Source organism: Ahaetulla prasina, chromosome 3 (genome assembly GCF_028640845.1).
Source record: "Ahaetulla prasina isolate Xishuangbanna chromosome 3, ASM2864084v1, whole genome shotgun sequence".
Taxonomy (NCBI): Eukaryota; Metazoa; Chordata; class Lepidosauria; order Squamata; family Colubridae; genus Ahaetulla; species Ahaetulla prasina.
This window is the reverse complement of record NC_080541.1, coordinates 175,768,094-175,795,794: the sequence shown is the minus strand read 5'-3', so window position 1 is coordinate 175,795,794 and position 27,701 is coordinate 175,768,094. Positions and strand designations below refer to the sequence as shown.

At 40.5% G+C, this 27,701-nt stretch overlaps 1 protein-coding gene across 2 annotated transcripts; it reads left to right on the top strand.

Moving 5' to 3' along the window:
- The first annotated feature begins 1,160 nt into the window (after positions 1 to 1,160).
- Positions 1,161 to 27,701, top strand: CCDC17 (coiled-coil domain containing 17). 2 transcript variants are annotated; one of them, XM_058178628.1, is made up of 19 exons: positions 1,161 to 1,409; positions 2,378 to 2,536; positions 2,855 to 2,911; positions 3,759 to 3,882; positions 8,743 to 8,905; positions 10,138 to 10,260; positions 10,811 to 10,944; positions 11,359 to 11,484; positions 13,389 to 13,615; positions 15,365 to 15,450; positions 15,749 to 15,964; positions 20,400 to 20,622; positions 20,924 to 21,034; positions 22,364 to 22,521; positions 24,021 to 24,174; positions 25,200 to 25,292; positions 26,241 to 26,445; positions 26,558 to 26,664; positions 27,367 to 27,701. In XM_058178628.1, the coding sequence occupies exons 1-19, from the start codon at positions 1,224 to 1,226 to the stop codon at positions 27,484 to 27,486; spliced, it is 2,772 nt and encodes a 923-aa protein (XP_058034611.1). In that variant the 5' UTR covers positions 1,161 to 1,223; the 3' UTR covers positions 27,487 to 27,701. The 2 variants fall into 2 exon arrangements, with proteins under 2 accessions (XP_058034611.1, XP_058034612.1); XM_058178629.1 differs by lacking the exon at positions 25,200 to 25,292.

The following is a 27,701-nucleotide window of genomic DNA, read 5'->3' as shown; positions in this document are numbered from 1 at the left end:
CTTTCTATCAAATGCTTCATAGCTCTATAGTTGCCATCTGCACTTCTAATAGTTAATTAATCTTGTTTATGTAAAACACTGGCTTTTTTCCATTGCTTCTGCTTCTCCACTTATTCTATGGCTGATTTTCTAGGCATGACAGGTTCATGTATTGTGCTAAGCTATGATTTGTTCAATCATGTTTTTTGAGCAGCACACAATTGGCTGAATTCATACTAAACTGAATGATTTTGCAAACTTCAACAGGATTCATGCAACATTCTATATGAAAGCTAAACAAACAGCATAATTGCTTACTATTGTCTAATGCACCAAATAGCACTAAAGATGCACTTTCTTTCATAATATTCATCACATTTATTCTTCCTCGGGATTTGGATTGTATCAGTATCAGTGGTGGGTTTCAAATTTTTTTACTACCGGTTCTGTGGGTGTGGCTTGGTGGGCATGGCATGGCTTGGTGGGAGTGGCTTGGTGGGCGTGGCAGGGGAAGGATACTGTAAAATCTCCATTCCCTCCCCAATCCAGGGGAAGGTTACTGCAAAATCCCTATTTCCTCCCGATAAACTGGGACTTGGGAGGCAGAGAATAGATGGGGGCGGAGCCAATCAGAATTTTTACTACCGGTTCTCCGAACTACTCCAAATTTCCGCTACCGGTTCTCCAGAACTGGTCAGAACCTGCTGAAACCCACCTCTGATTAGTATAGATGTTGTTCCATTCTTACTCCAGGAATGCCAGCTTGCAGTGTTGAAGAATTAAATATAGACATCCTAGATATAAAATAATAGGACTGAGAAGGCAGGTAGTTATCCAGTGCTTATGTGCACCATTGTCATCTTCCAGAGAATATCCAATTAAAAAAGAAATCACCTCCTTTATAAATTCCTTTATTTCTGCAAACTAATAATGTTCAGGCACACTGGAACTTGAACCTTCTAGAATTCTAGCCAGGTTGGCCAAAGAATACAGATTGGGAAGATTGCTCATTGTTACCCTGGTACTGCAAACATAAACAGTAATAACTGGCATGGTGATATTTCCAGCTACTGTGGACAATCTTCTATTATTTTGTCAGGTTGGTTACACCCCATAACTACCAGCATAGCAAACAAAAACTCCACATGATACTACAGTTCTTTCCTACAAGAAAATGAGTAGTTAGTACCTTTCACATACTGATAAATATAACCCTTTTTAAATATCTAGAAACACTTTTCAAAATGACAGATACACCAATTTTCCACTGTTATAACTGTGAGATGGGGTTCCGCTGCAGACGACTGCTAGAGAAGCACACAGAAAAATTCTGCATTGGACGAGAAATGGCAATGAATATAAAATACCGGCACAGGCAAGCACAGCATAAAGGAAAAGAGCCCAAGAAAACAGAAATGGCAGACAGCATGGTAAAAGGGACATCTTGATTTTTATTAATAAAAGTTATTTTGAAGGTTACTCTGATTGGTCTGAAGATGAGAGCAGAAGATTGCAGTATTATCGATTCCAGGAATAGATAAACATAATAGAAAAGTACACTTGAAAAATATTTCCTGTGATTGAGGATAGGTTTGATAATGATCCTGCACTTTATGCCAACTTTTTTCTGATAGACTAGTAGGAGAGAAAATTGTTTTGTTTTTGTATGCTGAATAACTACATATATGAAAATGTCTTGTTTTTCCTTATATTGTGGATAGCTATGTTCTTAATAGTTTGCTGATATTTTCTATTGCTCTCCTTTTTTCTTTATCACGATATTAAGAATAATCAGTCAATAAACTTTAATTTAGCATTTTCTTGGAAGCTACTCTTGTAAAACCTTTATTCTAGGGACCCAGATTTTCTATTTGAGAGTCCCAAAGGAACAGTCGGTGGAGTAATCGAGGGAAGTACTTGTGTGTTTCAGCTATTCAGTATAGCAATGCTAAGTTTGTCATCAAGTAAAATAAGCTTTTTAAAATGTTTAGAAGAAAAAATGGCACAGGAGTGGAGGATAATTGTAGTGCTGCTCATATACAGTATGTCTGTAATTATGGCACTCTAATGATTATGAGCCACCTACTTGAATAGATTAATTTCATCCAATACTTCCTTATTGCAACCAAGCATTTTGAAAAGAGTAGGTGCATGCATTTGTTTATTCTAGTAGTAGTAGCAGAAAAAGAAGAAGAAGAAGAAAAAGAAAACAAATTTCTAATTTCTTCTCACAAAATATTTCCTTTTCCTCTTGAAGATAGTATAGAATGACCACTGCTGGCTGGCAATTATGGGAACTATAGCTAATATATAAAAGACATTCCAATCTTTTTGAATATGTACCCTAGTCATAAATCAGTAATGATTTATTTTCTCTCTTGGTTGCTGGTATCTAAAGGATCAATATTATCAGCTTCATGTGTCAAAGCCAGAAAGAGACAATTTCAGATATGTCAAGGGAAATGGGGAACACGAGCAACGAGTCCATAATGTTAGAAGCTCTGATGATAATGGAAGAGTTTCAGATAACCAGGCCTTGAAGAAACTGACTGAAGAGGTAAATCTTTGTCTTTCTCAGAGAAGACTCTGCTCCTATATGCTCATCAACCTCTACCAGAGTAATTAACCACTGGTTTAGGACTTAGACAGTTTAAACTGTATTTTAGCTTTTGGATAATTTTAGCATATCAAATTCCCAAAATCTAGTTCAGATTTCTCCTACATATTCCTACTATATATTATTTTTGGTAAATGAAATAAGTTAATAATGTTCAAGTATGAATCTTGATATAGCAATAAATTAATTAGTGGAGTTGTTTTTTTTACCAACCTTTAGAAAGGAAGCATGCTATTTAGTAATTTTTCTGTTTCACAGTTTCACAAATTGAGGACATCACTTGAAGGCACACTTCCAACATTTCGGACACTCCAGGTAGGGGTAAATGAACATGAGAAACTTTAACATCTTTTTTGGGGGCTGAAGAGAGATTTATAGCGTCACACATACAGGAATATAAACCCAGAAAAATGTATGCAGTACTGCTTTTCTGTCTTGTTACTCTAGGGCTACTGTTTATTTTGTAAATTATTATAATTATGGTTCCTTACAGTCAGCCAGATGTTCAGACTGGATTTGACATTTTTTTTCCACCTATCAAGTCCTTCCCAAGGACCTGGGATAGGCAGATATGGATGTTTGATGGTGCTAAATTACAAGCTTAATACCATAATTTAATTATTATAATTATAATATTTATAATTAACTGTGTAATACAGAACCATAATTCACATAGTCATAGCATGTTGTTCTGGTTTCTTAAGGAATTACTTCAAACACAATTTTGTAAGTATTATGAATATTCAGTTTATGTTGTGGCTTCAACTAAACACAAATCACTATCCTTCCTCTTCCTGCTATTTTAATTTTGGATTATGGTGATATGCTTATAATTGCCAAAACTATGGTGAAATAACTTCATATGAATATTGTACTTCATTCAGAATAATGCTATAATCATCTTGCAACCGATAGCTAGCTAGCTAGCTAGCTAGATAGATAGATAGACAAATAATTGAATAATTTTACTGTTAGATACTGTTAGATGTCCATGGTGCTGTACTTCAGATGTTGTTATATGATAATTCCTAGACATTCCACCCGACATGTTGATGGAGGTTGGAACTTAAGGTTCAGAATCTATCTTTGGAGAACTACAATTCCTTGCTCTTGCTGTAGGAGAAACAGTTATTTGAATCTGATGTCTTTCTTTGACTCTTAGAATGAAAACCAAATACCTCGCCAGCAAGAATACTGTCAGCGTCATAGGCAAATAGTAGATGCACATGAGCGCCAGTTGGCTGAAATCCAAGCTAGCAACCAACACCTGGAACAGCAAAAAGATGGTAATTTTAAAATTAGAGATTTTGCTGAATTTTCAACCTGACAGGGTTCCAGAAAAACCACTTCTGCATAAAAAAAACTCTGAAGCCATTGTCTTTCAAAGTTCTTTACTAGCATAAGGAAACTGGCACACGATGAGTGAAATTCCAAAACTGAAACTTCCGGATTCTTTTCCCAGTTATATAAATCCCAAGAGTCCCACCCCCCAACCTCTTTGCCGGTCACATGGTCCAACGTTCTTCCACTTTATTCGAAACCTCTTCTTGCCACTCCTTCTGCAGATGTGAACACAATCCGACTGTCAAGGTTCCAGAAAAACCTCTTCTGCATAAAGAAAACTCAGAAGCCATTGTCTTTAAGAGTTCTTTACTTTAAGAGTTAGCATGAGGAAACTGGCACACGATGAGTGAAATTCCAAAACTGAACTTCCGGATTCTTTTCCCAGTTATACAACCCCCAAGAGTCCCACCCCCCTGACCCCTTTGATGGTCACATGGTCCCACGTTCTCCCAGTTCATTCGAATATCCTCTCGCCACTCTTCCTGCAGATGTGAACCCCATCCGACCTTGACCGTCTGAAGAATGTTACCATACCCCTCAGCCCCCCTTCTTCCCCTCAGGGGAAAAATGTGGCAGCGTCTGGAAACCTAAAGTCTAGTATGGTTTCCAGGCCTGACACCGACCTTGTCTGCTTGAAGAATGTTACCATATCCATCAACCCGCCTTCTTCCCCTCAGGGGAGAAATGTGGCAGCGTCTGGAAACCTACGGACTAGTATGGTTTCTAGGCCTGACACAACCTTTTGTTCCTGGTTCGGGTTAAGGAGATAGCTGAATTGGAGAAAAAAGTAACAAAGAAGGATAAATGAGCTTTCATTTAGCCAAAAGTGTTTGAGACTAGCACACAAGGGTAATTATGCCATGTATACCAGATAAAACAGTGGTTTCATTGAGGACCTCATCAGGGTTGTGTTTGACCTTGGGGGGCTGGGGTAGGCATGGCCGGGGTGGGTGTGGTCAGCTCAATGTCACTTGTGTTGGGGGCATCTGTGGTGGCTTGAAGGCTCTGTCAGAGAAAACAGGCTCCTGAGCTCCATTTTTGGCTGTGATGGCTGTGTGTTGCCCTCCCTTCACTGTTTCCAGAGCAGTCCAGTGGGCCAGATCTAAGCACTCCGTGGGCCAGATCCAGTCCCCAGGCCTTGAGTTTGACACCCCTGAAATAAGAGAAGGAAGCAGTTAATGAAAGAATATCACCTCAATGGTGCTTGTACCTGATATTTTTTTTTATTTAATTTTTTCACAACAGTATACACAAACATTGTCATAAGTAAAAAAAAAACATATAATGAAGAAAATATATATATATATAAGTAAAGAATATGCATCAGCTATATTAATTTGATATAATGAAGGGAACAATAGGACAGGAACGGTAGGCACTTTTGTGCTCTTATGCACGCCCCTTATAGTCCTCTTAGGAATGGGGTGAGGTCAATAGTAGACAGTTTTTGGTTGAAGATTTTGGGATTTTGAGTAGAGACTATGGAGTCAGGTAATGAGTTCCAAGCATTAACAACTCTGTTGCAGAAGTCATATTTTCTGCAATCAAGTTTGAAGCAGTTGACATTAAGCTTGAATCTATTTTTTGCTCTTGTAATATTGCGATTGAAGCTGAAGTAGTCATTTACAGGAAGGATATTTTATGTATACATAATATACAAAATATACAGGAAGGATATTTTAAGTATGAAATTTCCCAACTCCCAAAAGACAGAGGAGACCAGGGGTGAAATGCTCCCAGTTCGCACCGGCTCGCCCGATTAGGTAGTGATGGTAGCTGCTGGTTCGGAGGACCGGTAGCAAAAATCCCTGGCCCCGCCCCCCTGCCTCTGCTGAGCCGCACCATCAGCAGAGGTTTTTTTTTTTACTTTTAAAAGTTTTTCTTCAGCCAAAACATGCCTTTAAAAGTAAAGAAAAAAAACCTCTGATGATCGCGGGGCTGAGCAGAGATCATCAGAACACTTTAAAAGTTTTTTTTTTAAAAAACCCTCTTCAGCCGAAGTGGAAAAAAAGGAAAGGGGGGGCTTTAAAAGGCTCCTCTGGCTATCCCAGCTGAGTTCCTCATCACCAGAACCTTAAAAAACATGTTTTCTACATGCTAAAACAATTATTTTAAGAGGTTCTGGGCTGCTATGAGGGAACTTCAGCTGAGATCGTCAGAGGAGCTGACTTTAAAACTTTTTTTCCTCTGACGATCCCAGAGGAGTTTCCTGATCCTAGCAGGCTTTTAAAATCACTTTATAACAGCCCCCACTTACAAGAGCCCCCACCCATGCCCAGCCAATGCCCCCTCCTCACTTACCTATAATTACTGCACACTGCTCCTTTCGGGCTGGCAACACAATGCTTACTTCAGCTACTGATTACAGCCTGCTTTGACTTCCTGCTTTGCTGAATGAGGAACTCTGGGATTTGAAGTCCACAAACCTAAAGCTACTAAAGTTGGAGACCCCCTGATCTAAAAAAATAAATAAAAATAATAAAATAAAATATTTGTGCAGCTTTCTGAAATTTGGTGTGTTTCTGTAGTGTTTCACTCTAACTACACAAACACACAAAATCTCACAAAGCTGTATGTGGCATTTTGTGTGTGTGTGAGTCAGTTGTGTTGTGTGTGTGTAAAGTGTGAAAGTATGAGGTTCCTGCTTGTTGCAGGGGCCATTTTGGGTGAAGTGCAGCTGCTTTTACATTGTGTGTGAGTCAGTTTTGTTGTGTTGTGTTGTGTTGTGTTTGTGTAAAGTGTGAAAGTTGGTTTTTGGTACCTCTTATAGTTTTGTATACTTTGTTTATTATTTTTATTATTTATTGTTATTGGCCACGCCCACAAAGTCATCTGAGCACCAAGCCATGCCCACCAATTAAGCCACGCCCACAGAACCGGTAGGGGAAATTTTTAGATTTCACCCCTGGAGACCTGTTTCTCCTCAAGAGTAGGTTTGGGTGTGGTGCATCAGAGTTGTTCAATCCAAAGGCAATAAATGATCTCTACATGTATAAATTATAATTTATAAGAAGAAAGTTTCAAACCTTACTTTCACCCTAGCACGTTAATTACATTTCTGTGGTCTTCTTTATGGAGAACTATTTTATCATTTGAATAATTACTTGTAGTGTTGTCGTAAGATTAAAACACAGGTATATATCTCTGATCTATGTAGGAGATAACAAGGCTGAGCCTGAGGGAAGAGTTAAACTTGTCATCAGTCACGAGTCTCTTTACACCCACAAGAGATCTGAGTCTAGCACACTTTGAATTCCTTCTACTCTTATCTCCCGTTAATTTCCCTTGGACATTAGTAGTTCAGATTCTTGTAGAGAGCTCAAGCTTGCAATAAGTCTTTATACCCATTTGAACTGTCAGAATCTCCTGATTTTCCTGGCGTTTGACAATTTACTCTTTCTGAGAAAAAAGCCACAAGAACATATATTAATGAAACATGTATAAAGTGCTCCTGAGCTGAATGGATTAGGATTCCAGTATATTTTTAAGGCAAAATGGCACAGTGCACATATTTATACACACACACACACACACACACACACACACACACACACACACACACGTAGGTCTTGGCATATTTGGGTCTTTTCCCATGTAAGGTTGAGAGTATCTTGGCGACATTTCTCAATACTCTCAACCTTACACGGGAAAAGACCCGAATATGCCAAGACCTACATACCTATACCCGTGAAAACCTACGAAAACGTGTGTGTGTGTGTGTGTGTGTGTGTGTGTGTGTGTGTATGTGTGTATGTGCGTGTGTAGGTCTTTGGTTATTCGGGTTTTCTCCCATGTAAAATTGGAAGTGTCTTGGCAACGTTTCGACGAAGTCTCATTCGTCATCTTCAGGCTTCAGCTTCGTGCTTCTAGGAGCAATGTGTGATCGCAGCTGTTTCTTCCTTTTAACTGCTAGTGTGGGTTTGAACTGATTGGGTGGGAGCTTGGCTGTGCTCTGATTGGATGGAGTTTTTTTGTGCTCTGATTGTCGAAACGTCGCCAAGACACTTCCAATTTTACGTGGGAGAAAACCCGAATAACCAAAGACCTACATACAAACACCCGCGAAAACCTCAGAAAATATATATATATGCAGGTTTTGGTATATTTGGGTCTTTTCCCGTGTAAGATTGAAAGTATTTAGGCAACGTTTCAATGAGATCTCACTCATCTTCAGGCTGGAGTTTTTTTGGCTTTGTTCTTATGTGAGCAAAGTGTGGATTTATACATACATACATATATATATATATATATATATATATATATATATATATATATATATATATATATATATATATATATATATATATATATATATATATATATAAAGGATGTGGTGGCTTAGTGGGTAAGACGCTGAGCTTGTCAATTGAAAGGTCCACAGTTCAGTGATTCAACTGGTTCAAATGGTTCAGTGGTTCAATCCCTAGTGCCGCATAATGGGGTGAGCTCCCGTTACTTGTCCCAGCTTCTGCCAACTTAGCAGTTCGAAAGCATGTAAAAAATGCAAGTAGAAAAATAGGGACTACCTTTGGTGGGAAGGTAACAGTGTTCCGTGCGCCTTTGGCGTTGACTCATGCCGGCCACATGACCATGGAGATGTCTTCTGACAGCTCTGGCTCTTCGGCTTTGAAACGGAGATGATTACCGCCGCCTAGAGTCGGGAACGACTAGCACGTATGTGCGAGGGGAACCTTTAACTTTTACCTATATATGTGTGCATCATATTCATACATGATTCCAAAACCATACATTAATTAATGCAGATCTCCCAGCACAATTTGTTCCATTTTGTATTTACCTAGAAATTCGTACACGCCTGTCAGAGCTGAAATTAGGGAACTCATCTTCATCTCAGATAGAAGAGTTGTTGATGGAGCTGAATACCCAAGAAAAAAAGAACAAGTTGACTTTGAATGCACTGAGGGAACAGGTGAAACTTCTGCAGCAACAGGGAACAGGTAACAGGTAAGACTCCAGGACAGAGAACTCTGGAAATGATATATATGACAATGTTTCAGTCCATACTATATGTGACATGAAAGACAGTCCAGACCATATTAATAAGATTTGTTTGGACATCTGTAATAGGGCTGTTATAGTGTGCTTGAGAACATAAATATGCATCGCCAATGAATGGAGAAAGCAAAAAGACTCTTGTACAGCACCCAATTCTCTGCTAAGGAATTCTGACAGATGGGGTCAAGGAGAGGAGCATTTTTCTTTGTGGCCTCATCCCAATACTCTATCACCAGACATGAGAACTGCTCCCACTCTTTTAGCCTTCTGGAAGGGCATTAAAATTTGGTTTTGCCAGTTACCTTGGGGCCCGGGTTGGCTTGGGGCTCAGGTTGCTCACTGCTGAAGGTGTTGACCGACTAAATTTGCTAGATCAATTCTTGATTACAGCTCGCCTGTCTGGAACCCACACTTCATTTCAGACATTGATATAATTGAGCGTGTCCAGAAATATTTAACAAGAAGAGTCCTCAACTCCTCTGATCACAACAAAATACCTTATGCCGCCAGACTTGAAATTCTGGATTTAGAAAATTTAGAACTATGCCGCCTTCGGCATGACCTGAGCATAACTCATAAAATCATCTGCTACAATGTCCTTCCTTTAGAAGACTACTTCAGCTTCAACCACAACAATACATGAGCACACAATAGATTCAAACTTAAAGTGAACTGCTCCAGTCTTGATTGCAGAAAATATGACTTCAGTAACAAGAGTTGTTAATGCCTGGAATGCACTACCTGACTCCGTGGTCTCATCCCAAAATCCCCAAAACTTGAACCAAAGACTGTCTACTGTTGACATCACCCCATTCCTAAGAGGTCTGTAAGGGGCGCGCATAAGAGCACCAGTGTGCCTACCGTTCCTGTCCTAATGTTCCCTTTGGTTGTATTCAATTTGTGTGGTCATTTCATGCTTATACTAATATATATTGTTGTGTTTGACAAAATACATAAATTTTAAAAAATAAAATAAATAAATAAAAAGATTCCATCTCTGTGCCATCTGTCTTAATTTTGGTTTTTGTATTGTTTTTACATTTTTAATCTGCATAGTTTTAATATTTTAATATATTTGTATTATTTTCCTATTTGTTTTCTAACCTGTAAACCACCTTATAGGGGAGATGGGTGGTATAAAAATTTAATAAATAAATCAATTCCTCCTTTTTCATTTTTAGAAGCAATCTGGATTCTGCCACCAATAGAAAGACAAATAGCATTGTAAATAAAATGGACGAGAATGCCATCTTCAAATCTATGGTGTTTCCAGCAGCTATTGGGCCCCTTTCTTCTGAGATACAGTGAGTTGGAAGACAGAGTTATAACGGCATGTAACGTAATAGTTTCTGTAAACTTAGAATATATAGAGATGATTACAGTATATCTTTAATTGTTTCTGCCTATAAAACTTTCCCACCACTTAGCAAACCTGTATCTTCAACTCTTAAGGCCATTTCCTCTAGCATCAGTCAGCTTACCTTGTGACAATATAAAACTGTACTTTTCATGTTTCTTGACATGATGATGGCTGAATAATAATATAAAACATCATAAATTACTAGTGATAAAATGTCCTAAATTGATTTTTGACACACAATGTGGTCTCCAACAATTGAAGAGACAAACTTTTTACTAAATTTGAGAAGACTTAACTCTCCTCCCAATGGGCCCAGTGAAAACCCTATAGCAGCTGCATGAAATGCAGTAACTCAACAAATGCATCCTTTTTTATCAAATTATCTCCATGCCGTGAAAAGTTGCCCTTTTTTTGGAATGTAACTATTAAGTATTTAACTAGTCAGGGGAAAAACTGTAACAATTCTTGATGATGAATGTTTATATCCCTGACAGGATGCTGTACCTGACTTATTTGCAGAGTGGAGGCAATGACCATCACATCGTCCGTCAGATGTATGAACTGCAGCTGGAGGCCACAGCACTGGAAAAAAATGGCACAAAGCCTGAACAAAGGGGTAGAAAGAAAAGTGAGCTATGTTTTTCAATCAATTTTACCCCAAATTTAGATGTTGAGCCTACACTTAAGCCAAGAATGTTTGCATCTCTCTTGAGCTCAGCAAACTGTTAACAGATAATCACTAGAGTCATACCACATGCCCAAATTTAAACTATAATTTATATCTTCAGTGGTTGGGTTCATCCAAGACAAGTCAAAACCAAATAAATTGCATTAACATTAATGTGAAGTCTTAACCTAGTCTGAAGAAACTCACTGGATAATATGACCGTACCCATGGAAACTTATTTATTATGCATGTATGAATCTTTAAGTTGAACTATTGATTGATCCTGTAAATCTAAAACCTTAGCAAATGCTTTTTCCTCAGTCACAACTTGTAGCTGTCCTGGCTTCCGATTGACTCTCCTTTCTATCTCTGCAGAATATGAAGGACTCAACTCAAAGACTTTGGATGCAGAACTCTTGTCTGTTGAGTTAGAGAATCAACATCTGGAAGATGAGATATTAAAAATGAAAATTCTGAAGGACAGAAGGAGAATGGAAAATGGTAGGGTTCATAGCCTTTTTTCTTAACTGAGTAAAGATAGTGGCCACAAAGCCTGCGTTTCAAATTAGTCCGCAAGAAGCTAAAGGGCAAATCATTTTCACAAGAGTTAGGAAGCCACTTTTATAATTAGAGGTTTTGGTTTACAGCAGGACTGGCTGCCTGGGGAATTCAGGGAGTTAAGTCCGCAGGTCTTACTCTTAAAGCTACCAAGGTCCCTTGGTTTATAGTTTGCACCTACACATGGCAGCAATAAAGTGTGGGAATCAAGTTAAATATGCCAGCTTAGATAAATGTGGATAAATGTTGACTGCACATTCAACACTTTTCTGCCTTGAAATGAAACACACAGAGAGGGTCTGTCCATGTATGAAATGGGAGGAGAAGAAAGCAAAGAACACAGGTCTATTGATCATCTGAAAGCCCAGGTCACAAAAGGAATGCTAAACATATTTACCAGTCTACCAGTGTTCTTAAGCCTTTGTCCAAAAATAGCTCGATTGTTAGATCGGTAGGCCCCGGAAGGGATGTAAAGGAAAGGTCCTGACTGTCTTTCAGCCCATTAAGAGCTCAGCTATTCTTGAGGTTTATCAAATTTACCAGAAGGCCTGAAGTGGAAAGAAGGAATGGCCTTAAGGGACAGGAGGAAGAACTGATACCAAGGTAACAGTCATATAACAGGGATCTGAATCCTGGGGAAGGACGTAACAGGTATAACATCTCACAGACAAGCCCTTCCCTAGTTCCCAGGAATATAAAGGGAGAGACGGGAAGTGAATTCAGACTTCCAAACTTCTATTATTATACTATAGTTTTACAATAAGTGTAGAACTGACCTACATGTCATTGGTTTCCTGGTCTAATCTACCTGACATTTATTGTCAGAGACAGAAAAACTTATCTTCAGTCCCTTCCTATATGCCATGCAAGATTTACTGGCTTTAGTCATGTCCTTTTCAATCACCTTTTTCTAACCTAAAGACTCCCAAATGTTATAGGCTTTTCTCAAAAGCGTGCAAACGTCCCAATCATTCTGGAAGTTCTGTTCTGCAATTTCTCAGATTCATTGTATTCTTTTTCAAGTGCGGCAACTAAAACTGTACATACAATATATTTCAGTCCCTTTTATAATAAGCCCTAGCATTCACCTTTTCCAAAACTATTGTACTGCACATCTACATTGAGCTGCCTGCTAGGACCCCAAGAACTTTTTGGTAATTAGTTATATGCAGCTCAAAATCATCAACTGTATATAAGGCACTGGGAGGTGGGGAGGTGCCCTTATGTGCATTACTTTACACTTATTAAACCAGATTGTTTTTGCTATGCACCCAGTTTAAGGGTGCCCTTTTCAAGGTCTTTGTAATAATTTTCAGTTTTCACTGCTGATCTACTGATTGATTTTGGCATGATGTTTATGCTTGTGATAAGAGTCTGCTGCGATTATATAGTCTTGGCATTCATTTCCTGGTGTTCATCAGTCATCTCTCCCAAAAACATGCTACCCCAATGAGACTGCATACATGACCGATATAACCAATTTCGTTGTATACATGATGTACAATGACAATAGAGGCTATACTATACTGCACAGCAAGATTTTTTTGGATGGTGTTAGCTTGGTTTTACTGATAGATTGAGGAAGCTATGTCCTATTGAAGGTGTAGCTGAATGTTGATTGATGTCAACCCAGCAAAAACAGAATAGGACCATGAACTAACTTTGATGAACAGTTTTAACACCAAAAGAATAAACATTGTCACTTTCTGCTGGTTTATCTATTCATTTCCTATGTTTAATCTACACTCTCCAATTAGATCAGCCATCTCTACATTCTTTACTGGGATTGCTCCCACTGGATACAGTGCTACATTAATGAGCTTTTGTGTGTTGTTTGTTTTCATTAGGTTCTTTGGACTTAGAGCTGGACAAGTTGCAGCAAGTACATATGGCAGAAATGGCTCAGCTACATGCTGAGATTGGTAGGCTGAGACACAATATTGAAAGGAGAAAAGTTCAGTGGTCTAGAAGGCGATCACCACCCTTTCTTCCACCACCTATAGCACCACCTCTGCCACCTCCTCCTCCTCCTCACCTTGGGCTCCCTGATCCCACCATTCTGACTAGAAATATGGTGAGTGCCTTTTGCCTTGAACAAATTTGAGAGAGGTTTTACAGGTGTATAAAACTCTTTGATCTGCAGGACCTGCTGTGGCTTTTATTTATAGTACATATTTTCTAACAAAAGAAGGCAAGAAAGCATTGCTCCTGAAAGCACAGAGAAAGTAGGTAGAGTTTTCTCAAGGATGGGACTTGTTTTTCTCTAAATCCAGCTCATGTCCATTGGATGGATCATGAATCTATCTTTTGGATGAAATTCAAATTTTGACCTCTAGCTTTTTTAAAAAAATAGTTTTTATTGAACGTTTTCCAAGTTTAAAATTCACAAGTAAAAAAAGAAAAATAATAATAAAAAGAAAAAAATAGAAATAGAAATACAGATACAAACAAATAAAATATACAAACAACGCAACAATTTATGACAATAATTTTCTTTCATATTTGTGATGATAACTCTCAGCTAGTGTGTCGTAAGGAAAGCGTGTTCTGGAAAAATGAGCAGGACACACAATCTATAAAATGAATAGCTGGTGTGCAGTTTTGCCCATATTTTCCTTCCTTCCTTCCCTTATTCCAATACTTTGCCTCAAGGAATATATAAGAACACCTTGCAGTTTATCTTTCCAGCAAGTTTGCTCTAGTATCTGCTGACCCTTGGTCGCTGAGTTGAAAAATCAGCAACAATGACTATTCACAATTACAGATCTATATTTAAGATATTTTTGATTCAAGTGATGGCATGCCATAAAATGTGTTCAATGTTATATTAAAAAATACACTTACTAGCTACTGGAAGAGGAAAAAGAATATAGTAAGACATTTTTTGCATTTATATGATCATCTTAAAAAGTAATATGGTGCCAAATTTCAATGTCTCAGAACTTGCATTTAAAAACTCTTCCACATGGCACCAATCCTTGCCAAGCACCTTAAATGAAACTATCTAAATATCTGAAATCCTGTTAGCTAGAGAATCGGCATGGACCTCTATGAGTCAGTCACTGTTCTTCCCTGCCAAGTTACAGCAAAGTGCAAAAATAATAATTCAGTCAATAGTAATCACAAATTTTCTCTCAACTTCAGTTTCCATGTGGGGAAAAGTATCCTATTGATCCTTAGCAGGGGTGGTATCCACTTACCTTCGTTACCGGTTCACAAATGTGAGCACACATGCATGCTCGCTTCGCCACCTCCACACATGCACAGAGCGTCAAAAACGGGACGTGATGCGTAGGTGGGTAGAGCCTCCCTCAGCCGCCGCTACCGGTTCTCCCAAACTGGATAGAATCAGCTGAATACCACCACTGATCCTTAATCTTCCCAGGAAAACAGTTGAGCTACCCAGATATGAAGATATCAATATTTCTGCATATAAATTCCATTTGAAAGTGTGATTATGATATAACACATATTTTTACAGCCAGGCATTCTTCCAAACAGGTATATCTATCAAGGCTGTAGATTGCACTGTAGGTCGTGTGTGTGTGTTTGCGCATATGTGGGGGGGGGAGAATTTCTGCTTGTATATGTGGGGAATAAAAGGACTTGCCATTAATGCTTTTTTTAAAAGGGCACTTGGGTCTGGTAGTGATCACAAGTGCATGGAGGGGTATGTTTTACCACCACAATTTGTCTCCACTTAATCTTTCCAATCAGCAACATGTTGGAAGATGGCCTTCATGGATATGTTTGTTTACGTTATGCTGTTAAAGAATTAGTTGGATTTTGCTGATAAAATTCATAAATGTCCTCTTTGTTATAGGACCCCATGGGATCATCTGCTACAGGAATAAACCAGTATTTTCTGGATCCCTCTGACACACTAGGACCAGCTCCATATGATCCAGTGTAGGTAGTACTGTAACCTATAATATTCAGTCCTGAAAGGCATTCATGCACATATACAGTCCTTTCTAAATAAGTTGCAATTAGAATTTACTGCTGCATAAAATAATTGTTTTTTAAAAAATCAAGCGGCCACTACTTTCACATAAAGTAAATATATTTATCCTTCTATTCTTTCTCCGTCCAAATATATAATAATTTTGATCAAGATGTTTGGGTATGACGATTCTCATCCAGCTCTACAGAAAAAGTAGCAATGTGGAATACTATGAATTTAACTAACTCTGTTCTCTCTCTGCAGATCTGGTTTTGTAATATTCTATGATTTTCTTTTGGGGTTGGATCCTATGTTCTACCATGTTCGCCTGGTTTCTGGTTTATATCGTAATGGGCAGCAATTAGGGAAGTCTACATCTCTTCCTGTTGTTTCCTCTGATATGGGCCATTCTCCACAATCTCTGATGGACAGGCAAAGAGCATGCTGTGCCATCTTAGCAGCTAGACAGCCAGTCCCAAGGTGAGTTTCCAAGCTATTTCCATCATGTCATACCTTTCCTAACCAGCAAGTCATTGTGTGGGCAGCCATTCAGTTGACAGTTCTAGTATAGTTTTGCAACTGTATACATTGTTTCTAAATTCTAGAAAAATATTTATTTAATAGCAATATGTCTATGGAGGTTCTCAGTCATCCAAGTCATGGTTGCTCCAAAGGTGCTTTTTTTTTTTCAGGAGGCAACTGGACTTTCTGGTTTTGCTTTGAAAACATTTCACTTCTCATCCAAGAAGCTTCTTCAGCTCTGACTGGATGGTACGGAATGGAAGGATTTATATTCCCTGCAGATGACCAGCTGTCTGCAGGGAATATAAATTCTACAATCCAATCAGAGCTGAAGAAGCTTCTTGGATGAGAAGCAAAATGTCTTCAATGAAAAACAAGAAAGTCCAGTTGCCTCCTGAAAGAAGAGCACCTTTGAGACTTAATAGCAGTACATAGTAAGGTTAAAGGTTGTCAAAGTAAATAATTGAATAGTATTGCTATTTAATATTTCTATACCTCCAACTGAGTGCCAACTACTATCATTTCTGTTCCATGGCTATATTCATGGGGTACCATGGATTGTTTAGTATACCTTTGTAGTAATTTCTGGGCTTTCATTAATTAAATTAATATTGAACTTAAGATCAGCAGCGAGACTTTTGGTGGTGCAATATTGGAAGAAAGAAGATTTGCCTACAATTGAAGAATAGACACTTAAAATTTCAAATTTGGCAGAAATGGCAAAAATTTCTGCGTACCTGAAAGACTATTCACAAGAACAATATATATTAGAATGGAGAAAATGGATTGACTATATTCAAAATAAGTATCAGACTAAAAAGGACCTTTTGAAAATCTTGGTGTGTTTGCACTGGGAACAATATATAGCTGTGATGGCGAACCTATGGCACGCATGCCACAGGTGGCACGCAGCGCCCTCTCTGTGGGCCCACGAGCTGTTGCCCCAATTCAGGTCCGCCACGCATGTGCGCGTGCATCCCGCTGGCCAGCTGGTCATTAGGTCTCTGCCGTGCATGGGGGGGCCATGCACACGTGGGGTGGGTGGGTGGGGCGCATGCGGGGGGGCCAGGCAGGCATGTGCATGTGTGGGGTTGGAGTGCATGCGGGGGTGTGACATGCGGGGGCCATCTATGAATGTGCGGGGCACGACACATGTGTGGGGGCCATGCACGCATTACATTTTGGGGGTTTAGTGCACATGCTTTGGGTACTCAGTCCAGAAAAGACTGATATATAGTCTTAAGTTTGCATGAAATTGCTTTTTTTCACCCAGTTTCAAGTTTGCTAGATTCTGCTTCTTCCTATTTAGGAGGTAACTTTACACTAACTGTATATTTTCTTAAAAGTCATGGTCTATGCTATAGCACATTATGAAACAGATATACATCAGAATAGGGGTCTCCAACCTTGGTCCCTTTAAGACTTGAGGACTTCAACTTCCAGAGTTCCTCAGCCAGCTTTGCTCTGGGAGTTTGAAGTCCACAAGTCTTAAAGGGACCAAGGTTGGAGACCCCTGCATCAGATTCTTCATCAGGGTAGGGGTGGGGGGGTGGCGGTTGTGATTAGAGAAAGTCTAGAGCCGAGGGAGACCACTGTACCCCAGATTGCCGGGTGCGAATCCCTCTTTGTGAGATGGGGCCATAGGTGCCAGATGGGTTTGCTGATCACGTACCTGGCTCCTTGCTGCGTGACAGCTGCCCTGCCCGAGCTCCTGGAGGTGCTGGCCGGGGTGGCAGTTGAGACCCCCAGACTTTTAGTCATGGGGGACTTTAACTTGCCATCGTCCGGCTCGTCATCGGCAGCTCGGGAGTTCATGGCTTCCATGACGGCCCTGGACCTGACCCAAGTAATTGATGGCCCTACTCACATTGGGGGTGGCACCCTGGACCTGATTTTTGTCTCTGGTCAGTGGTTGAGAGATCTGGACTTAAAGGAAATAGTCATTGAACCTTTGTCATGGTCAGATCACTCTCTTCTTCGTCTGGACTTTCTGACCGCCATTCACGCCGCGGGAGGCGGAGCCGACACGCTGGTTCCGTCCCAGGCGCCTGATGGACCGGAGGGGTTCCGGACGGAGCTTGGGCCATTTCCTGAGGTCTGGCTCACGGCTCGGCTGAGGAACTTGTTGCGGCCTGGGAGCGGGCGGCGGGGCCTTAGACCGGTCGTGCCTTTGCGACCTCTGACCCGGCGCAGGTCCCAACCGGCTCCTTGGTTCTCTGAGGAGCTGAGAGGATGAAGCGCGGAGAAGGCGCCTAGAGAGTTCCTGGAGGTCTAGCCGTTCTGAAGCTGATCGGACACTAGTGAAGTCCTATACTAGGGCTTACCTAGTGGCAATGAGGGAGGCGAGGCGTAGCTACGCCTCCTCCCTCATTGCATCGGCAGATAACCGCCCAGCCGCCCTGTTTCGGGTGACCCGCTCCCTCCTACACCAGGGGGGGCGGGATGACCCGGTGCAGGGACGGGCTGGGGAGGTTAACGGTTATCTATACGATAAAATCGTTCAGCGAGGGGATGGTTTGGACCAAGATTGCGGTGATACGGGTGAGACGGCTGAGGGTGGTCTTGGTGACATTTTATGGGATGAGTTTGACCCTGTCGCTCCCGAGGACATGGACAGGTTGTTGGGGAGGCTGAATGCCACCACGTGTTTACTGGACCCGTGCCCCTCCTGGTTGGTGCTGGCCACGCAGGAGGTGACACGAGGCTGGCTCCAGGCGATTACGAGCGCTTCTTTGGTGGAGGGTGTCTTTCCGGCCGCCTTGAAAGAGGCGGTGGTGAGGCCCCTCCTCAAGAAGCCTTCCCTGGACCCGGCTGTTTTAGGTAATTATCGTCCGGTCTCCAACCTTCGCTTCACGGCGAAGGTTGTAGAGAGTATGGTGGCATATCAGTTTCCCTTGCACCTGGATGAAACTGTCTATCTAGACCCGTTCCAGTCCGGTTTCCGACCCGGGTACAGCACGGAGACGGCTTTGGTCGCGTTGGTGGATGATCTCTGGAGGGCCAGGGATAGGGGTTGTTCCTCTGCCCTGGTCCTATTAGACCTCTCAGCGGCTTTCGATACCATCGACCATGGTATCCTGCTGCGCCGGTTAGAGGGATTGGGAGTGGGAGGCACCGTTTATCGGTGGTTCTCCTCCTATCTCTCTGACCGGTCGCAGTCGGTGTTGACAGGGGGGCAGAGGTCGGCCCCGAGGCGCCTCACTTGTGGGGTGCCGCAGGGATCGATCCTCTCGCCCCTTCTGTTCAACATCTATATGAAGCCGCTGGGTGAGATCATCAGTGGGTTCGGTGTGAGGTACCAGCTGTGCCGATGGCACCCAGCTGTACTTTTCACACCGGACCACCCCAACGAAGCCATCGAAGTGCTGTCCCGGTGTCTGGAGGCCGTACGGGTCTGGATGGGGAGAAACAGGCTCAAGCTCAATCCCTCCAAGACAGAGTGGTTGTGGATGCCGGCGTCCCGGTACAGTCAGCTAAATCCGCAGCTGACCATCGGTGGCGAGTCATTGGCCCCGATGGAGAGGGTGCGCAACTTAGGCGTCCTCCTGGATGAACGGCTGTCTCTAGAAGATCATTTGACAGCCGTCTCCAGGAGAGCGTTCTACCAGGTTCGCCTGGTGCGCCAGTTGCGCCCCTTTCTGGACCGGGAGGCCCTATGCACGGTCACTCACGCCCTCGTGACGTCTCGCCTGGATTACTGTAACGCTCTCTACATGGGGCTCCCCTTGAAGGGCATCCGGAGGCTACAGTTAGTCAGAATGCGGCTGCGGGTGATAGATGGAGCCCTCGTGGCTCCCGTATAACACCTATCCTGCGCGGTCTGCACTGGCTACCTGTGGCTTTCGGGTGCGCTTCAAGGTTTTGGTGACCACCTTTAAAGCGCTCCATGGCATAGGGCGGGTTATTCTGGGACCGCCTACTGCGACCAGATACCTCTCACCGACCCGTGCGCTCTCACAGAGAGGGACTCCTCAGGGTGCCGTCAGCTAGGCAGTGTCGTCTGGCGGCGCCCAGGAAGGGCCTTCTCTGTGGGGCTCCGCCCTCTGGAACGAACTCCCCAGGACTCCGTCAACTTCCGGACCTTCGAACCTTCCGTCGCGAGCTCAAGACTCATTTATTCATCTGTGCAGGACTGGCTTAGTTTTTTAGATTTTAAATTTAGAGGGGTTTTTAAATTGATTTTAATATCTATATTTTTTACTTTTAATTAATTGGGCAGTAGAATAAGTTTTTTAATGATTGTTTTAATTTGTATATTGATGTTTTTATATGCCTGTGAACCGCCCTGAGTCCTTTGGGAGATAGGGCGGTATATAAATTCAAACAATAAATAAATAAATAAATAAATAAATTAAAAGTAGCTATACTGCTGTGGATTTCCTGTTTTTTTCAGAATCCTTCCTTCAACCTCCATCAGTCTTGTAGCTGAGCTTCAGGCCTCTGGAGGTTTTGATGTTTATGGGCAGGAAATTCAGAATTTGTCCCCCAGAGGATGGGCTAAAACCAACATTTTTGACCACCTACACCAAGTGATGAGTGGGCATTGGAAAGTTCCTATACGAGTGCTTCCTGTAAAGCCAGGTCTTACTGAAGAACAGTTGAATGGTGTGCCTCAGGTAAGAAGGAATAGAGCAGAGCAGAGCAACAGCCTTCCTACCCCAAACAATTATTGTTTATAAAAAAGGTATTCCAATAGTTGTTCATAGCCAGCCTCTTAATATTTATTTATTGTGTTTGTGATTTATACAGATTCTCTGCCAGATCTCATCCAGTCGACCACTGATTCTCAAATTGATTATTCATTCATACTGTAGAATACCTGATCTTTGGCAGTATATCAACTTATATATGCTCAACTGATCACATTTGCATTCATCTGTCTGTTCTAATGATATAACATTTCCTTTAACTTCTCAGGTTGGCAAAGCTGAGCTTTATTTGCGGCTGGTGAACGCAAGAGATGCTGATATGCAATCAATGGCTGATATCCAACCTGGCAGAGCTTCCTTATATAAATATCCTCCTACAGTGAGTTGGACCCTATAATTATCGATGTTGCCATGTCACAAAAAAATTATATATTCCAAATAGGAATAGTTGGAACAGTTAAGTTATTTTGCATAAAACTAAATCTTCCTTCTAAATATTTATGCATGCTCAAGTATGCTCCTGATGCTATAACTGTAACTCATTTTTGGGGGGGCATTTTAAGCATGTGTGGATGTGAGTCTAATCCTAGGGATTCAGCCTGAAAGCACAACTTCTCTGAGAAAAAAATACACACACACACATCCAAATTCATAGGACAGATAGGAGAGCACTTTCCAGACATGCTGCCAATCCAAATTGTCAAGAGAGTCAGATTGACCCAATATTTTTAACCAGTGGTGGGCTGCAACCGGTTTAAAAACCAGTTCAGTGAGTGCATGCTTTGCTCGCGCATATGTGCTTCATGCAAAATACAGCAATTTGAAGCTCAGCTTCTTACCTTCTAAGGCAGCCCTGGTAAGTAGAACAGTGGTGGCGTGGAAATCAGCTGTGCCGCGTGAATCAGCTGAGCTAGAAAGAAGGAAATATAGGACAGCATAGGGAGGGGGTGGGAAGGCGGGGCCAGCTGATCATCGGAACTACCAATTGGCTCAAACCGGTCCGAATCCCCAGCAGCCCACCTCTGTTTTTAATTTAGTTAGCAACTGTCCCAGTCATACTATCTTTCTACTGGATCTAGCATCACACAATCCCAAGAACTGGCTCAAGAACTGCCATTTTTGAGAATGCAGAGGACCCATTCAAATCCTCTAATCCCCCTAACTAACTGGTACTGCAAATTTCTGTGCTAGGAGAAAACTGAAAGATTCTTTAGACAGTGAACCCCTCCCTGTTTGCCAAAAAGGCAACAACGAGCATGACTGTACATTTGTTTGGAAAATATAAGTGTGTGCTGAGACAGCAAACTTGGTAGTTGTTAGTATGAAATGAGAAAACTCAAAATATCATTCAGTTGGGCCATGGCTGTATTCAGCAATGAGGATGTCTAGGAAGCATCTACTGTAAAAATAACCTCTCTACTGTATTATTTTTTATCACTTTCCAAGGGAAGAAGACTCACTAACAAACTTAAGGTAGTAAGCTTGAAAAAAAACCAGCAACACCATATTTATATTTGAAACAATAAAGTTGTACGCTCTCAAACAGAGTTGCAATCTTCAGAGTTACAGAGCATTGGTCTATTGCAGCAAAGATAACTTACAGTACTTTGAGAGAAGGAGACCAGCTCCAGAATATTTGCAGTGTGCTCTCCAATTGACTTGCTGCTTACAATAATAACCTTCTTGTGCTCTCTTCTCTCCTACACAGGCATCCAGTTTCACAGCGCCTCCTATTGATTTCCCTCCAACCCAGCATTCTTTCCATCCTGCCCCCACCAGCCTGTCCTTTTCTGCTTCTCCTTACACTGGTTTAGTTGACCCACCTCCTAATCAGGAACAGTCTATCCAGCTTAAATCTAATGAAAGGTGAAAAAGGAGGATTAACCCTTTTCTCCCTCCAAGGTTGTCTTTCCTTTCAACTTTAAAACAAATCAGTATAGAAACAAAGCTCCCTGCCCTGTTTATGGTTTATTTAAAAAGCTGTTTTATATAATTTTTAAAAATTCTTTCTAGTAAGACATATATTTCACTTTGTATTCAGCAGTTTGGCAACTAGTTAGTATACATCAAAAATAAATGAACATTATTGACATTTCAATTCTTAATGGCACACCCATTTCTTTGAGCTAAAGATCAGGCAGTCTGGTGAAGCAGTACTTTTTTCAGATTAACAAAAGGGCATCAGCATACCATCAGAGGCATGTATAACTTGATGTAGGATTTAAATAGAGATGTGATGGGGAAGACAAGGTGATGATGCAAATTGGGTGCCACACAGATTACAAGCCCCTTTTCAATTCAGTACTGTGCCATGTGAAAAACCCATTGTTAAGATCCTTCACCTCACTTTTTATATCTAACTATCAAGCACTAAATCCCATCAAATTATGTGGAGCTCACTTTCAGATAAATGGGCTATACTGTAATTATCCCTGTTTTTTTTGAAGAGATAATTGCTGTATAAAACCTTTTAAACTATTAAGCAAATTTTTTTTTTTAAATGTCCCTAATGTACTAGTGGAAATTTATTTATTTGTTTGCTGCCCATCTCATCTAAAGACAACTCTGGGCGGCTTACAAACAAATGTAAATAAATAGTCTCCTTATCAAACAGTTGTTATTGGAAAACTTCTCATTTAATATCCATAGCTGTGGTTATGATCAGTGACCAGTGTTATAAATTGACTGATTGAAAAAGGCACCACAGTGATATATAAACAAAAAATATATAGCTGAATGCCTGATGATTTAAGTTAGAACTTGCTAATGTTAGCTCATTCTAGATTACTCTGAGTTTAGTTTATTTGTTGTATGTGATTTACTCTTTGTTATTACTTTGGGGTTTGTTTTGCTGTGCCCAATAGTTTTCCAAATAAATGCAGTGATTAACTGATCAATTACTTGTTTTTTCTTCTCATGTTCTTTCCCATTTCTCACATTCTCTGTACACCTACATCATCAATTACCTTTAACTTCCCTCTCTGCTCTCTAACATCCAAATGGGTATGTAAACTGGGTTTCTTAAAGAATCTTTAATGTTTCACTCTGTTTACATTCAGCACACACAAAGCCCTCCTTCCTTGTTCATGTCCCCTTCTTCCACTACACTATTTTCCTGGCTGTGGCATTGGCAGCACCTAGAAACAGATCAGAGGCTTCTCCAGCCTATTCCAGGTAAAAATTTAGTGTGATTTGATTTTCAGATTGATTATCTTCTCTCTGTGTGTGTAGGAAGATTTTTTTTCTTATTTTTTGTTTTGGTGGAAAACTATTTTTCCGTGGGGCATGATAAAGATGGTAACATGTTATTTCATGAGATATGGAAAAAAATATCTGAACTAATCTGCATCTAATAATTTCAACAGAGGTGAAAAAATACCCCCAACTCCAATTGCCGAGCAGAGAAATTGTAGGCAGCCAAAAGAAATACAACTGGGAATCATTCTTGATAAAGTGAAAGGTGCCCCACCAGGCAATGGGGCCATCCGACTGACAGGTTACCATCAGAAAACTGGTCAGGTAGGTAGTCAATGTGTGACTTTATCCTTGGAACTGATTAGCCCTTAGTTTACTAAATTGTGGCTTACTGAATTAGCCTAAATGCCCAAGTTCACTCAACACACTGCCAACCACATTTTAAATGTGCTGTAAAAAGTGAATTTTAATGTGGCATCATATTCAAGATGCAAGAGCACCCAAGTTAAAAATAAGTTCATACATCTGTATTTTATGTCTAGGTGTAAAGGAATAGTTAATTTAGGTAGCCCATGTGATTGTAAATGTCATTTTTACAGTATTTATTATTAAGTCAAATTTATTCTTTTATGTATAGTTTAGGAATGTTTGAATTCTTGTTGCGCTTAGGCATACCTAGGAGATTTGGCTCAAATACTCCTACATCCTAATTTTTCTATGGGAAAAAGGCATGTTTCATGCATTCAAAGGGCATAGTCCTTGGTATCTTTATGAACTGAAAAAGATGTGTCTAAAATCCTGAGATCTATTGCCAGACAATACATATTATACTGAATAGAGGAAACAATTGGACACAGATAATTTCTTACATTGGCACCAGTAGTGGGTTTCAAATCCTGGTCCACTGGTTCGCTATCGATAAAATGCAGGCACGTGTGCACAGAGCATTTTGATGACCTCTGGGTGAGTGGGTGAAGCCTCCTGCCACCACCACTACCAGTTTGTCTGAACCGGGGCGAACCGGGAGCAACCCACCACTGATTGGTGCCCATTAGATGCAGAAGAATATATTGTCAACAGCAGCTTGTGCAGTGCCTGAAACCTAGCCAGAAACAACAAGGACTACGAATTATTGTAATCTATATGTAAGTGAATTCAGAACAGCTGGATTGGTTATACAAGGTCCATAATATATATTTGGGCTATAGCATCCCTCAGGTTTTGTAGTCTGCAATTCATGTTATTAAGCTTTAATGCAATAGAATCATCCAAGGATTTGACTCAAATATAAGAAATGTATTAAATGACTTAAGCAAGGAGATGGACTGTATTTTTCTTAATCCTCTCAGGTAATTTGCACCAGCAATTCAGGATTTAATTATTGCACTAATTTCATCAGATCAGACATCAAACACAGTTATTTCGTATTTGGAGAGGAACAGGTATGCAGAAGGTTCAGATTGTGGGACTTATATTTCTACAGGAAAGCTTTACACTGCTCCAGAATCAGTTTTGTACCTGAAAGATCTTATTACTTTTTCAATTTTCATCCTGCCTTTATAACTTTATAAGTAACTCAAGGTAGTGAATATAAATAATGTTCCTTTCTCTTCCAATTTTCCCCACAACACCCTTGTGACGTGAATTGGGATAAGAGTGAGTGACTGGTCCAAAGTTACCTAGCTGGCTTTCATGCCTAATGCAGGACTAGAACTCACAATCTCCCAATTTCTAGGCCTGCACTTTAATCATTACACCAAACTTACACAACTTCCTCTGTTTAACAGCTGCCCTAGTTAATTCTCTAATTTTGCTAAAGGCACTTCCTCTTAGTCTTCAATGTTGAAGCTTCGCAGAGATTGTTGGTGGGCGCTTTCCTATTGGTGAGAATTCCCAGTTCTGCCTCTCAGTTTTCAGATCTCCATTCCCCTTCGTATTAAGAGATTCCTTTACAGGTGTGTTCATGGTTGTAGAGCTCTCTCTTAGCAACTGCTTGGATTTATTTGCAAGCCATCATCATGCGCAATAGGTGGAAAGGGAAGAGATATTAGTAGAAAGATATTCTCAGTTGGAGAGAACACTGAGTGTTTCTAGGTGTGCAGCAGTGAAGGCAATCGTAAACCAAATTGTTTTGAAGCAGCCAAATTGTTTTAAGAACTGTGGCAAGAAAAGGTGTAAAATGGGGTAAAACTCACTTTAAAAATGTCTCGCTTAGCAACATGAATTTTGGGCTCAATTGTGGTCGTACATCGAGGATTACCTGTATAGATTTTGTAGTAATAAATACATATTTAAATAAATGATAGAAGGAAAGGGTGGATAGTGACAGAAACATTAGAGCCATACATTTTTCTATTGGGCATTATAGATTTCTTTTGATTTTCTCTCAGGTAATATTTTGGGATATTATGCCACAAGAAGATATGATCCTTGTTGCTCGCTTTTATCACTGCCCCAAAGGAAGGGAAGCATCTGCATTCGGGGACAACAAATTCACCTCCCATTACCCATCATTAGGGAGTGAACAATGGTTAGCTGCCTGGGCTGTGTTCAGACTAACCAAGCGGCTTGAATCCTGTGAAGTGATGTTTGCAGGTATTTGGTTGGTGTTTTAGCTATCCTGAAGCTATGATTCTCTTCAGGAATCAAGATTTTTATGGTGCTCCTCTCTTATAGTAATACAATTATTTCCACTCTGCCTCTATAGGTGCAAAGAAGGAAGAGGAATCCAGAATGACTATGTGGAATATTGGCACTCATACATTATCTCTTTATCAATGTCCTGTGCCACCTATAACAGTTTTGCCCACTGTGGTAAGTCCCCTCTAATGTAGCATGCCAAGGTTTAGTTTAGTAAATAGGAAAAACGTTAAAGGTAAGGTAGTCCCCCCCCCCCAATTAAGAAACTGTAGTATTCACATTGTACAATGCAACAATGTGGTTTGCTTTTAATTTAATGTTAATTAAATTAAGAGCCATGATGGTGCAATGGTTAGAATGCAGTATTGCACTAATGCAGGCTAATCCTACCAACTGCCAACAGTTTGATGCCGACCAGCTCAAGGTTGACTCAGTCTTCCATCTTTCTGAGATTGGTAAAATGAGGACTCAGATAGTTGGTGGCAATATGCTGACTCTGTAAACCGCTTAGAGAGGGGTGTAAAGTACTATGAAGCAGTATAAGTCTAAGGACTATTGCTAAACCAAGTCATTGTTTTATCAGCATGATTTACAATTTTGTGTATTACATAAGCCTAGTATGATTTAGTCAGTAAACAGTAGACAGAGCAAACATGTACACAACATGGCAGTCAGTTGTAAAAATCCAGAAATGGCCCCAAATCCTATTCTTATTACTTCAACATTCTTAATTGGCCTATTTCAGTAGTGTTTTAAACATTAAACCATTTTAAAAGCCATGTTTTACTAGCCATAAAAGCAATATCATATGTGTAAGAATCAGTTTTCATTCTACTGTGTCTTAGTCAAGCCTTATCATTTCTGTCTTCACTTTAGCCAGCAAAACACAAGATGTATGGTGATGCTACTTTGAGACTACACATCTTTAGTACCCAAAAACCTGAGCTGCCTTTCCCACCAGAGTTACCAGCCACACTTGATCCTACAGAAACCTGATCCCATGCAGGTGCTAAAGGAAGAATACAGTAGTTTGCTGTTATAAACTAGAATGGCTGGGATTCATCTATCCCAAACAGAATTGGTAGAAGAACCCAAAAGCTCTTTTTGGTTATCTTTCAAATAACATGGAAAGAAGTAGATGTTTTTCTCCAGTTGTGCCTCCGCAGTATAGGAACTACTCAAAACACATGCTGTGTTCACATGTATTCAAT